Source organism: Arthroderma uncinatum (genome assembly GCF_011692745.1).
Source record: "Arthroderma uncinatum strain CBS 119779 chromosome Unknown scaffold5, whole genome shotgun sequence".
NCBI classification, from domain to species: Eukaryota; Fungi; Ascomycota; class Eurotiomycetes; order Onygenales; family Arthrodermataceae; genus Arthroderma; species Arthroderma uncinatum.
In genome coordinates this window covers 1,150,004-1,164,468 of record NW_022983867.1, presented here as the reverse complement: position 1 = coordinate 1,164,468, position 14,465 = coordinate 1,150,004, and the positions used below count along the sequence as shown (strand labels likewise).

The 14,465-nt window shown below is 46.9% G+C and overlaps 2 protein-coding genes across 2 annotated transcripts; one reads left to right on the top strand and one right to left on the bottom strand.

The window, feature by feature from the left end:
- Positions 1-94: 94 nt before the first annotated feature.
- On the top strand, positions 95-5,062 carry GIQ15_06743 (uncharacterized protein; the record flags this gene model as incomplete). The annotated part of the gene is made up of 4 exons (XM_033554160.1): positions 95-216; positions 277-757; positions 828-3,526; positions 3,583-5,062. 4 exons carry the CDS (start codon positions 95-97, stop codon positions 5,060-5,062), a joined length of 4,782 nt encoding a protein of 1,593 aa, XP_033403675.1.
- A 3,505-nt stretch (positions 5,063-8,567) lies between these two features.
- Positions 8,568-13,197, bottom strand: GIQ15_06742 (brefeldin A resistance protein; the record flags this gene model as incomplete). The annotated part of the gene is made up of 4 exons (XM_033554159.1): positions 8,568-8,597; positions 8,666-12,220; positions 12,373-12,755; positions 12,813-13,197. The coding sequence occupies 4 exons, from the start codon at positions 13,195-13,197 to the stop codon at positions 8,568-8,570; spliced, it is 4,353 nt and encodes a 1,450-aa protein (XP_033403674.1).
- Positions 13,198-14,465: the final 1,268 nt, after the last annotated feature.

Genomic DNA, 14,465 nt, shown 5'->3' with positions numbered 1-14,465 from the left:
TCTTATATGTGGTGATATGCTGCGTCGAATATTAGCACCTTTTACCTGTTGATACCACTGGCTGGCGGTTTGGTGTGTAAAAAGTGCCGGAACCATGGCTTTCATACGGCAGGTTTGGGCACTTACCAGGAAGAACTTCCTGATTGCGCTGGTTCGACCATACATTACAACGCCACTACGAGCTTTCTTGCTTCCGGTGATTTTAATTGCCTTCTTGTTGGTGATTCCTTATATATTGGCTTGCCCTGAGACGTGACCGCTTATCCTTCTGCCTAGATCATTTGCTCGTAATTTGTTTGTCGTCCCGTCGAAATATGGAATTGCACCAGCCACGCCTCTCTTAGCTCTCGGTGATGCCCTGAACTCGGTGTCTTCTTCACGGACAAATGTGGTCTTCGTCAATAATGGCTTCACTAATGGTGATATCGCACGAGTTATCGACCAGGTCTCCATGCCTGTCCGTGCAAGTGGGAAATCTGCCACTGTACTATCGTCAACCGATGCAGTCCAGGATATCTGCAAAAGCTCGATCTTGGGCACAAGCTCTTGTGTAGCTGTTGCTGTCTTTGCCTCCTCCCCGACTGAGGGAAACGGCCGCAAATGGAACTATACTATCAAGGCTGACGGTGCTCTCGGGAAGAATATCGATGTCAAGTCGACCACCAACGATGCGCAAACATATATTCTCCCGTTCCAGCACGCCATCGACTGGGCAATAGCTTCTGTCAATGGTACAGCCGGACCAACTAACCAACAGGTCAGTGTCCTTTATCCTAGTTGACCTATAGTTATTACCCTATTATATCTAACCTAGGAAAATATACTAGGTCATGCAATACCCCTATACGTCGAAATCTGAAGAAGAGCGTATCAAGGATACTCGTATCAGATATACTGGCACGATCATCGATATCCTAGGCATCGCGTTCCTCGTGGGTAGCATTGGTATCACGTATCAGTTGACTGGCATTGTTGCAACCGAGCGAGAGCTGGGCATTTCCCAGCTTATTGACTGCATGATACCGACCACAAGTCCCTGGAAATCCCAAGCTGCACGTTTCCTCGCAGTCCATCTCGCACTCGACGCTATCTACTTGCCAGGCTGGGTCGCAATGGCCATAATCCTGAAAGCTGTTGTCTTTACCAAATCCTCCGTGGGTATACAGATCATATTCCAGCTCCTATCCGGCCTATCCTTGGCCTCGTTTGCTTTGTTCGGGGCATCGTTCTTCAAAAAGGCACAACTCAGTGGAATTGCAGTCGTTATCACCTCATTGGTCCTCGGTATCATTGCTCAAGTCGTCCGACCATCTAGTGCCGCTGCTGTTGCTATTCTATCCTTCCTGTTCCCACCTATGAACTATATCAATTTTGTCGTTTTCATGGCGAGATGGGAAAGGCAGGATCAAGCGACCAATCTAGTCAAGGGTGCCCCAGAAAGTCCCTGGAGTATTCCCGGGATTGCCTTTTGGATATTTGCCCTCATTCATATTATAGTTTTCCCTGCCCTTGCCGCCCTTGTCGAGCGTCTACTTCATGGCACTGGGTCAAAGTGCAGGAAGAGCATAAGATCAGATTCAGCTTCTCATGCCGTCGTTCTTAGCGGTTTCTCAAAGCAGTATAAACCAAGCTGGTTTTACCGAACAGTCGCCCCGATTTTCGGAAGTCGACGAGAAACAGTCTTGGCTGTCGACAACCTCAACCTCCGCGTCACCAAGGGTGAAATCATGGTGCTTCTGGGAGCTAACGGCAGTGGGAAATCAACAACACTCGACGCCATATCGGGAGTTTCAAAAACGACATCTGGAGAGGTCTCTGTGGCCTACCCTGAAAATGCGGGAGGTTTCGGCATGTGCCCTCAGAAGAACGTTATTTGGGACAAACTTACTGTTCAAGAGCATATCTCGATCTTTAATGGTTTGAAAACTCTTGGGAAGCCTGACACTAAGGAGCAAATCGCGGAGCTTGTAGCTGCCTGCGACTTGGATAAGAAACTAAGCGCCCGCGCAGGAACTCTATCTGGTGGTCAGAAGAGAAAGCTCCAATTAGCTATGATGTTCACGGGTGGATCATCAGTTTGCTGTGTTGATGAGGTTTCATCCGGTCTCGACCCGATTTCTAGACGAAAGATATGGGACATTCTCCTGGCTGAACGCGGAAAACGAACCATTTTACTCACGACCCATTTCCTCGATGAAGCCGATGTGATCGCCGACAGCATTGCAATCTTGTCCAAGGGTGTCCTTAAGGCTGAAGGTTCTAGCGTTGAACTCAAGCACAAGCTTGGATCCGGCTATAGAATATACGTTTATCAAGGGCTTACGTCGGAGAAATTGCAATTACCAGATACCCTGCGGACAGAGGTTCTTCACGACCAGGTTATCTACACCGTCCCCGATTCTTCACAGGCAGCGAATTTTGTAAGGCAACTGGAGGAAAATGGAATTACTGAGTACCGTGTTAGTGGTCCAACTATTGAGGATGTGTTCTTAAAGGTTGCCGAAGAGATTCAATACGAAGCTGAAGCTTGGGACGAGGATGGGAAGAGCGGGAAAGGATCTGACAAGACTCCGCATCTCCTCACTGGCCGTCGAATTGGAATGGCTCAACAGGCATGGATCTTGATATGCAAAAGAGCTACGATTCTCCGTCGAAACTATCTCCCCAGTATTGCCGCGTTCCTACTCCCCATCATTGCAGCTGGATTGGTATCTCTTTTGATGAAGGATTACACACTTCCCGCATGCAACGGGCCCGCCGCATTCTCTGAATCCGACGTCAACTCCTTTTTAAACCAGGTTAAGCTGAAGCTGGTAATTGGACCACGCAGCAAACTTACGGCAGAAAGTTTGTTATCCCTTGGTGGTAGAGTTGGAGGCGCTGGTGGTGGTTCGCTCCCAGCAAATGTCACCAATGCTCTGCGTGACGGCACTCATATCGTGGACACTCTCCAGGAGTTCAACGATTACATTAGTACTAACTTCCGGAATATTACTCCCGGCGGATTCTACCTTGGAGATGACATGTCGCCGCCGACGCTCGCGTGGAAAGGAAATGGAGGCGTTGCCTTGGCCTCAATTCTACAAAACCAAATGGATAATCTTTTGAACAATGTCTCTATCTCTACCCAGTACCAGATCCTCGAGGTGCCATGGATATCGTCAGCCTCAAGCACACTCCAACTTGTCATCTACCTAGGCCTGGCCTTGTCGGCCTATCCGGCTTTCTTCGCTCTTTATCTTACCGTGGAGAAGCTTCGGCATGTTAGGGACCTACACTACAGCAATGGTGTCAGGAGTCTTCCACTATGGCTTTCCTACTTATCATTTGACTTTACTATTGCCCTTACTTCTACTGTTATAATGGTAGTAGTTTTCAGAGCGGTTTCCTCAAGCTGGTACCATTTGGAATATCTTTTTGTCGTGTTTTTCCTCTACGCCATTACGGCGACGCTATTCGCATATATCGTTTCAGTATTCGCTTCATCGCAACTGGCTGCCTTCGCTTTTGCAGCTGGAGGACAAGCGTAAGTAGTCCCAATCGACTTCCGAAGTCAATGAGCACTAACATTATTTGCTTTAGGATACTATTCCTCGTCTACCTCATTGCATATATGAGTGTGGTTACCTATGCACCAACGGAAAAGGTACAAAGCCTCCTATTAGTAGTGCACTTCGCTATTGCTGTGATATCGCCCATCGGCAATGTAATCCGCGCCCTCTTCGTTGCCTTGAATGTCTTCTCGACCATCTGCAGAGATAAAGAGATAGTCAGTTACCCCGGTGATATTACGGCATATGGTGGCCCTATCCTTTACCTCATTTTGCAAGCGTTTGTATTGTTTGGGGTACTCTTATTCTGGGACTCGGGTCTATCATTCCGTCGCTTTACGAAAACAAAAAGATCTGATGCAGAGGAAGAAGTAAATGGTGACCCAAACATTGGAAATGAACTCCAGCGTGTGTCGAGTTCTAATGATGGCCTCCGTGCCATCCACTTGACCAAGTCGTTTGGAAAATTCACTGCAGTCGATGATGTTACGTTCGGTGTTCCCCGTGGTGAAGTATTCGCTCTCCTCGGTCCTAACGGTGCTGGAAAGTCCACCATTATCAGTTTAATCCGAGGAGACCTTCAGCCCTCCAACAGCAGCGGCGAAATATTTGTCGAAAATACACCAGTCACTACACAGCGAGCTACCGCACGCTCCCATATGGGCGTTTGTCCACAGTTTGACGCCATGGATCAGCTTACTGTGCTCGAACATCTAAGGTTCTATGCACGCATTCGAGGAATTCCAGACGTGGAGCATAATGTCCGCGAAGTTATCCGAGCCGTAGGTCTTATGCTTTATGGTAACAGAATGGCCATGCAGCTTTCAGGTGGAAACAAGAGGAAACTATCTCTTGGAATTGCATTGATGGGAAATCCAACAGTGCTCTTGTTGGATGAGCCATCGTCAGGAATGGACGCAGCTTCAAAACGAGTTATGTGGCGCACGCTTGAGTCAGTCGTCCCCGGCCGGTCGCTGGTCTTGACAACTCATTCGATGGAAGAAGCCGATGCGCTAGCTACCCGTGCTGGTATCATGGCCAAACGAATGCTCGCCATCGGCACTACCGATGATCTCCGCCGCCGTCATGGAAATGCATATCACGTCCATATTGTCCACAAGGACGCACCACATACCTCCGAAGTAGACATGGCAGAAATCCGCGATTGGATCGCTAATACCCTCCCGAGCGCATCGGTCGAACGAAAGACCTACCACGGCCAACTTCGATTCAGCCTGAGCGGCTCATCCCCCCTTTCTGACTTACGGGACGGTACATCTGACCGACGGCGCCAGACCAGCGAGGATGACTACATCTCTCCTGATTCCCCTGGAACTGCGCAAAGCAATGGCAACCACGATAGCCGCATCGGTACTAGCAAACTCTTCTCACTCCTTGAGCAGAACAAAGAACGCCTTGGCTTCGCCTATTATTCTGTCAGCCAAACTACACTTGACCAAGTGTTTTTGACAATAGTCGGGCAGCACAACATCAAAGAAGAAGGCGAGTAATATGTTCCATCGTGTTAGATATATGTATGTTTCTATGTCTAATTTTCTTCTGTCCCTTCTTTCTATTCTTATCCGTGTATATAATGACACTTAATGTTGTTTATTCAAACCTATCCATATGTACATACCCCATTTTTCGGTTCGTTTATGAAGCAGGAGGGCCACTACTGGAAAATAAATTGATATTGCTATTGATAACTATGGAACCACTTGAAAACCTACAAATATATTTTATTAATTAAAGGCTACTCTATATCACACCTTATACAGGCGAGGGTTCGGCTTTGGTGTCTAAAAATAACGTTTATGGGTTTTTGGGCGCCACACAACATGAAGTTCAAACATCACGGAGATGCGCTGGTCAAGGCCTCAAGGCCTCAAGCTTGCAGGTAGCTAGCATGATGAATGCTATCACCGAGGCCATCACTGAGGCCACCACAACAATTGATATGGGCTTTCACCCGCCCATTATTCAAACTGGAGTACCTTCCAGCCCTCCAGAGAAGGTGATTTACCCCGGTTTCCTGGAAACTCGGCGGAGAATGAGAGAGCTATCCCCATGGAGTCATAGAACGCTATCATACAGTCGAATAGTCTATATGAACAGCAACGTCACGGTTTTGCTCCAAGTTTCTCTTAATCCCATTCTTTTTCTCTGGCCGATTCAGCAGAGGTTCTTGTGAAACTACTTTGTTTCATGCGAGCACTGCATATATCACAGTTACACAATCTGGAATTGGGCGAATCTCAAATCGGCTCTGGAATCACAATTCTCACACACTCTCGTACTCTCCTTGGGCCATAGCTTGTCAGAAACCAGCAGTATATACTATATCATTATGAAAGTCAAGCCGGAAGATGGGAACAAAGCCTCAGCCGCTGAAATAGCGAGCGCCGAACCTATGGAGACGCCGCAGTCGAAATGGAAGGTCTCTAAATCCGGTGATGGCGATACTGCCATGACCCTATTCTCAAGCCCAGATGACCTCCATGAATTTGTCGATCCGAAGGAGGCGCGAAAATTACTCTGGAAAATCGACTTAATTATTCTCCCTTATCTCGCTGTCTGTTATGCGTTCTTCTATATAGATAAGGTCAGTTAACTCCAGAAACGCAGCCAGGGCAGGCGAAATTCTTGAATGGTAAACTAGTACCTGATAATCTGACTTATTTTATTTCTGATGGCCCGCTAGACAACTCTTAAGTTATGCAGCAATTTTTGGAATTCGGTAGGACTTGAATCTAAAAGGGACTCAATACAGCTGGCTTAGCAGTCTCTTCTACTTTGGATTTTTGATATGGGCATTCCCTACCAATTTTTTGTTACAGAAGTACCCCATTGGTAAGAATCATTCATCGTCGTTTAACCCCCTAGACCTTGGTTGGATCAATTATTAATCTAATTCAACTTCAACAGGGAAATACCTTGGGGTAAACATCTTCATGTGGTTTTTTATACTCTTAATCGCTCTTCCTTACCATTATCTACTAAACTAGGCTATTATAGGGGCTTCTTTTTAGTGCTCCCAGCGGCATGTAAGGATTTCACGACCCTTGCAGTGCTTCGTACTCTGGCAGGTGCAGCCGAAGCTTGTTCAGACCCGGGATTTCTCCTCATCACGAGTATGTGGTATACACGAAAAGAACAGCCTATACGACTCGGTTTATGGTACACCGCGAACGGGTTCGGCATCGCCCTAGGAGGCCTCCTTGGATACGGTATCGGAAGTATCAAGGGTGTGCTGCCATCATGGAAATTCGAATTTATTATTATGTAAGTTCAAAGTACTATATATATTCTTGCTTTTATCACCAACAAAGTACTAATCCAGTTACTTAGTGGAGCATTATGCTGCGTTTGGGGAATTGTAATTTTCCTCCTCCTTCCTGATTCCCCGGTGACGGCTCCATTCCTCTGCCCGAGGGACCGTCGCAGAGCGGTTGAGCGAGTTCGGTCTAATCAAACAGGAGTCGAAAATAAAAGATTAAGCCATACCAGATACAGGAAGCGCTTTTGGACTACAAGCTTTATCTTTTTTTCTTGCTTGGCTTGGTGTGAGTAGATAGTGACATTACATCATGTTACATGCTCTAATTCTTAACGATATCTATTTGCAGGTGCAATATTCCCAATGGAGGTATATCAAACTTTGGAACTATTATCATCAAGGGATTTGGGTTCTCCACACTTGTCACCACATTGATGCAGGTGAGATTGTCTTCTGTGAAATTTACAACCTAAATCAACCCTGTACTAACCAGTATAATTTTTTGTGGTCTAGGTACCATACGGATTTATCATTGCCGTATCGATCTTATTCTGCGTATACCTTAACAACAAGTTCGAGAATCGAAGGTGTCTTTTTATAATCATTTTCCTTCTACCTAATATTGCGGGCGCCTTTGGACTCCGTTTTCTTGAGCACGACCAAAAGGCAGGACGACTTCTTTGCTACTATCTGACCGGACCATACAATGCTGCTTCCGTCTTGATACTCAGCCTGCAGATTGCAAACACAGCTGGTAAGTATTCTTCCATCTTATAGCCGGAATACATCTCTGATATCCCTCATAGGCCACACAAAGAAGGTGGTCACAAGTGCAGTTCTATTCTTAGGATATTGCACTGGGAACATAGCTGGTCCATTTTTTTATATTGCTGAACAATCGTAAGATTCTTCATCCCATTAGCGTATCAAGAATATAAATAAGTGGACATTAACGTAACATTATACAGGCCGTCATATCCCCTTGGGATCTGGTCTATGATAGTCTCACATTTCATCGAAGTGGCCGTCATATCGCTGCTGGGGCTCCTGCTATGGAGGGAAAATAACCGTCGTGACCACATTCAATCTCAACAAGAAGGTGGCTTGGAAGGGCGTGATCTTGACTCAACGGCATTCTCTGATATGACAGATAGGGAAAACCTCAAGTATGTTCCAGCCCCCTTGACCTAGTTTTTACGTTACCCCACAGCCTCCTCCACTCTTTTCGGCCCGTCCCGGTGGCTACTACAGTTTACTAATTTTGGTTCCAATCATTGCTAGTTTTCGATACATTTATTAGTCAAGTTAGTTCATCTGCGTATATACTCGAGTATTACGATTGCTATTTTTTCTCAGATAATTACAACCCACCCCCCAAATCTATGCTACCAAATGTTATTTCCGTTGCAAATCATACCATTGAGGTACGCCGGAGGGTTAAATTTATAAGTATGTAGATATATGGTTGGTCACGAAACAGGAGGGTGGGGAACGAGTAAATCATATATATCTTGAATGCCATACAGGTTATTATTTAATATGTACCCGGACGTGCGAACGTAGACGCAGTCCGCATTTAAAGTAAGCAACAACAAAAATAGAAGCAAAGGTTTATATAAAGTCCAAGACACGTGTATATCTTATCGGCCGTTGAAACGCATAAGAATTACTGGTAAAATAAAACGGGGAAACAAACTTTTAAACCGAATAGCAACGGGGTACTGAATTTCAACGGTTTACCGTCGATTGAAGTTGAAATATCGGGACTAGACAGAGATACTTCGTTAGTGATATGTCCATACAAAATCATAGAGGAGCAAAGCGTAGTACTTACGCCAATAAATAGCAGGAGCAAGTTCGTTCCAATAAAGGCAGCGAAAATACCCATGTCTCTCCACCTATTATCAAACGACATCCCGAAGACCCTGTAAAACTCATCGCCGACCTTGTATGCACAATATTCGCACATATCTGTGGCATTATTAACTAAATACCCAGGTCCGCCATTGGAGAAGAACTTCTCCATATAGGAGCCACAGGTTTCGCCAGGCGGTGCGGTGAATCGATTTAGCTCTAGGCCTGCGCATTTGACTTCTTGCCCATGGAGTTCGGTCACAACCATGCCACTGACAAGGCGTGTAAACGGATCCAACTCATGAAGCCACACACGCCAGAATTTAGGGATTTGAGGCTTTGGTACAGCAACACCACATAGTAGCGCGAAGATAACTATAATCGGGGGGTTGAGAAGGACCGCTGTAAATGTGCTGGGTGTCAAAGCTGAAATTGCCTGGCCCAAGGTTACAGAAAATATCTCCGTAATCAAAACCATGAGGAATTGATATCCTGCTCGGCTTGACTCTGTGCGGAGACCGGGCATATAGTAGAGCGGTAGGTAAAAGCACACTGCACAAATAATGCTGTAAGGAAGCTCGGCAAGCACCATTGCCAACGCGAATGGGAATTGTCTGTAGGCTTTTGCCGCTGATTCCCGATAGAAGATCAGACGAGATAAGTCATACTTGGGCTCTACTTGAGCTAAGATCAGAGCAGGGAGAACGGTAACCTGGAAGATGACGAAAACTCGATACTGGAGTGACGTTCGAGATTTATCTAGATTTAGGAATGAGAGGCCGGTAATCAAGGCGACAGCAACATGGCTGTAAAGGCGAGTAAAGCCATAGTTCGGGGATCTCCAGAACGACAAATTCGTCCGGTGACAGACGACCTTTATCTGATGCCATAATGGAGTGGCATACTCTTTCTCAGACTCTGGATCGATGGCCTGGCCGTCAGTGGTTTGCATCCGACTTGACTTCATTTCAACAATGCCAGTTTTAACATTCGCTAGCTCAGGCGACGTGCGCCAAATGTCACCCCAGTCCCGGTTTCCTATACGTGGGGCTTGGCCAGCGCCAATTGCATCAAGCATCCATTCAGCTGGGTTTGCTTGAGGGGGACAGTCGGCACCGTTTCTGTGGAAGTAGTCGATAAGGACATTCGCATCCCTACCAATGTCGCCAAAGTATACACACTCACCACCACGCTGAAGTAAAAGGAGGCGATCAAAATTTTCGAACAGGGCAGAGTTGGGTTGATGGATTGTGCAAAGGATGGCTTGGCCAGCGGCAGCTAGCTTTCGAAGGAATCGAACGATATTGAAGGCAGACTGGCTGTCAAGGCCAGACGTGGGCTCGTCAAGGAATAGTAGGAGCTGTGGCTTTGCAGCTAACTCCACGCCGATAGTTACTCGTTTTCGCTCCTCGACCGACAGCCCAGTTTCGGGGCTACCAATGATAGCATCCGCGAGGTTTTCCAGCTCAAGGAGTGAAATGATTTCTTCAACATATGCGAATTTTTCCGATTCTGGAGTAGCGTATGGTTGACGGAGGGTTGCAGAGAAACGGAGGGCCTCGCGGACAGTCTGTGTAGGTTCATGCACGTCAAGTTGCTCAGCGTAGGACGTTCCACGTTGGAAGGCAGTGCCTCTAGGACGACCATCAACCAGGACATCACCAGTAACAACTCCAATGTTTTTACGCGAGGCCAGAACATCAAGAAGTGTCGTTTTACCAGCACCACTAGCACCCATGAGAGCAGTGAGTTTTCCTGGCTCAACATATCCATAAACACTGTTTAAAAGACGCCGTGTCCCCCCAGGAACAGGCACCTCGTAGCAGAGATTCTCCCAGGTTAGGACGGCTTTAGATGTGACCTGCAAGTCCGATCCGGTGTCGTCAATCCGCTTCTGTTGTCGGTCGGTCTTCTTCTTCATTAGTTTTCCGTTGAGGTCCTTGAGTTCCTTTGATTCTTTCGCAAAGAAAGTGACAGTTTTTCCACCAGCGCCAAACGTGAGCACCTCACCAAGGAAAGCGTTAGCGAACAAGAATGCGACGATTAAAACGACGATGATACCCCAGTTTTTCCATTGATCGGCCGTTTGATAATTGAACGCTAGACTGAGGTAGTTGAACCCTGGAATAGTAGTTGACCCCGGATCACCACCAGGCAAAGTGCAAACTTGATGCGCGAAATCCGAATACCCTGGTCCAGCAGGGATAAGGGAGTCAGACTCACAAGTCATGGTAAGGCGGCTGAATTCGTTGATCATCATCGATGAGAATCCAAGGCCAAGGGGATTGATATAAAATATCCATCGAAGCCAAACCTGCTGGCTATGCCATTGAATTAGATAACCGGACGTCAGGACATAAAATGAAATCAGCACAGAGACTCCCTTCAAAGCATAGTTGAAATCGGGGCAAAGGCAGCCAACGGTACGGAAAAATAGTGTCATGGCAAGGTATCCCGTTATTATGACTAGGACGAATGAGAAGAATGCTCCTGCGTCTAGCACAAGACCGCACATGAAATAGACGATAATACTAAACACAAAAATCAAGGTCGAAGAGAAAGCCATGTCGACTACAACCTGGGCGATCCATAGAGCACTTGGGCGGTAGAAGGTAAAGGCACGTTGTTTGTTGATGATCGGGCGTCCCAACATTGTCGATGCAAGTTCACCGAATGCTTGAAAAGCGTTGAAAAGTAGAGCGATAAAGAGGAGACCACCACGGGTGAATGCGCCAGCACTGGTTTCTGGAAGCCTTAGCCAGACTGTTCCGATAATAATAGCTATTGAGATTGAGGTGATCCATGAGACAGTAAGAGAGAATTTGTCCTGCCATTTAATCAAGAATTGTCGGTTCATGAGCGCATAGACCTGCAAGTAAAATGGCACCGAGTAGACGGAGGATTTCGAGGTGAACTTTCGTTTGGCTTCACGATGGGCAATCTCAAAGTCCTCTTGAATGTGTTTCTCCTCCTCGAGCGTAGTGCGATATCGGGCCATCTCATCGTCTAGATCTTTATTGAACTTTGATTCATCAAAGGCTTTAACCAAATCAGCTGGAGTGGATGGAACGTTGGTTTCATTTCGTCCTTCCTTATATTCCCTTTCAAAAGGATCGGTACAGCCAGTAAGGTAATCAGGGGTGGTTTGACGCGGTTTTTCTTTGAATCCTAAGCCTTCAAAATAGCCACGGGCTTCGTCAATTGGTCCAAAGAAAACTTGACGACCTTGATCTAGTACCATCACTTTATCAAACTGGTTATAGATGTTCTCTGACGCTTGGTATAGCGATACGAAGGTGGTTGTCTTATAGATATTGGTCATAATCCGGAGAGACTTGGCGAAATCCAGAGCTGTCGACGCATCCAACCCACGAGTAGTGTTATCCCATGCTAAGACAGTGGCTGCAGTAACCATCATTTCGGCGATACTGACTCGTTTCCTCTCGCCTCCAGAGACACCTCGCATAAACTGGTTACCAACGATGGTGTTGATAGTGTGCTCAATGTTAAACATTTTAAGTAGTAGGTTGATGATCTATAGACATGGTTAGATATGGTGGAGGTTTGGCATAAGTATTCGAGGGGTTGGGGAAGCCTTGCCTTCTTCTTAAATTCAGCCTTTGAGAGTCCTGCTGGCCGTTTACCAGGGGTTTTGGTATCCAGGGCGAAGCTAAGAGTCTGCCCTACAGTGAGAGAGGGATGATGGATATCATCTTCTTGATTGTAGACTGCCTCTCCGCGGTAACGCTTCGCAAAGTTATCTGAATCGAAGGGCCCATAGAGAACCTCACCATCGATACCAGTGTATCCGAATCTCTGGTTTGCTATCACCTTCAAAAAGGTCGTACACCCTGAAGAGGGCTTACCCAGAACCAAGACCATCTCACCTGGCTTAGCTACACCTTTGAAGTCCTTTAGGATTTCGAACTCTTTGCCCTTCTTCGCAAATCCTAGCATGCTGTAAATCGTGGCCGGCACGTTGAGAAAATCAATTACGGCATCGGGGAACGTTCGTACGGCATGCTTTACTCCACCGATACCACGAACAGTGAGGCCGTCCCATATAACACCTTTGAGAAGTTAGTATGAACCCTTGGAAAGGTTTCCCAGGTAATCCGGTAACTCACCTATTCTCTTTGGTCGTATTCCAGCTTCTGCCTCTGCATCCCGGGAGCCATGAAGGGCAGCCTCCAGGTCAAACTGCTCGTCGTGGTCAGAGGCGCCTTCAATATCGTAAGAACCCTTCTCTTTTATCCCGTTTTGTTCTCGGGAGAAAGGCCGTTTCGATTTCTCCGAAATTCTAGACAACTCCTTGCTCAAGATAGCAAAGTCTTCTTCCGCCTGCTGTACATTGACCCCCCCAGTCGGTTGTGTCAAGCCCTGGCGGTTGGCATTCCTCAGGTTCTCCCGTTCACGCTCATAGTCACTACCAGTAAATATAGTGTCCGAATCCGAGCTTTCACTGGGGAATTCTGATTTGGAAGAATTAGCCCCCGCGGTACTTGAAGCCATGGATATTGTTCTTTCCAATATCAGGTATCACTGTTGTATCCCTCAATACATATGCATGGGGAGGAAGTCGGCGATGTCGAGTTTGATATTAGGTGTTTAGGAAAACCTCGTAGTAACCACCAGCCAGGTGATAAAACGAAACCAAAGGCTATAAGGAAAATAGGAAGAGGCAAACTGAAGAAATTTGGATGATGCTTTTATTGAAATGTAATTATGGCAAGTCAACCGGGAAAGCCGATATATTTATATACGCAGGGACGGGGAATGCGCCCTATCGTTATGCGGAAGAGAGGAAAGTAAGAGGAGGACGAAGAAGAATATCAAGGGAGATTCACCAACCGTAATTGAACAGGGTTTTGGATCCAGAGTGTCTTCTTACTTAACCTTGTGTGGGGCCGGAAAAGATTCAATCTCGGACTTCGAAAGACCGAGGGGGAAGATATCTAGAACAGGCCCACTCTCGCCCGGGCACGAAGGCGTTGGTGCTGTTGGCACCGTATTTTCGTTGCAGTTCTCTCGGACTTGCTCGACTCACCCCCTTGACAGGCATGCCCGGAGCCGCCCTCGGCAATTGGCCATCCATGGTAGAGGAAGCTTGACTCGCCAGCAGACATCCAGGATATGCACTTTGCCATTGCCTCTGGCAGGGAAGGTGACTCATTATGACTGTGTTTCATGTTTGCCATGGCTCTTCATGCTTTCTTCTGGCCGGAGATGTGTTTTAGACGTCATTTTTTTCGTCCGTCCGCAGTTCCCGAGAATACCTAGAAACAAAAAACAAATCATTAGTCAGCGTTGTTCCTCACGTGGAGCGGGATCCTGAAACGGGTTAGCGTTGCGCCTTAGTCAGCTTGGCGACTGCACGCGATTCATGCAAAGACGAAGAAGAGAAGCAAGACAAGACAGCTTCTATCAAATCAGAGGACGCGGATGTCGGCCGTCGCATGGCGGTCACGAAAACATGGCCCAGAGTGTTACACAGACAGCGAGGACGGGCCTCGTATGAAGCATCCCGCGGGGCTCTGAGCACGGATTGACCCAATCAGTATTCACGGAGGCCGTGCTGCCGTGCCATCCGATGACCTATTCTTCCCGTTCACCTTGTTTATCGCACTTGGTCGCCACAATGAAGGGGGTACTTCCGTGCTTCCATACATAGAAGATTGCTGCGTGGGGGAGCTCGCTGGCTAGAAAAGGGGCTTCGCAGCGAGTCAGGTAAAAGTTTGCATTGAATCTAACGTTATTTCCGTTCGTGCAGTCTAATTAAA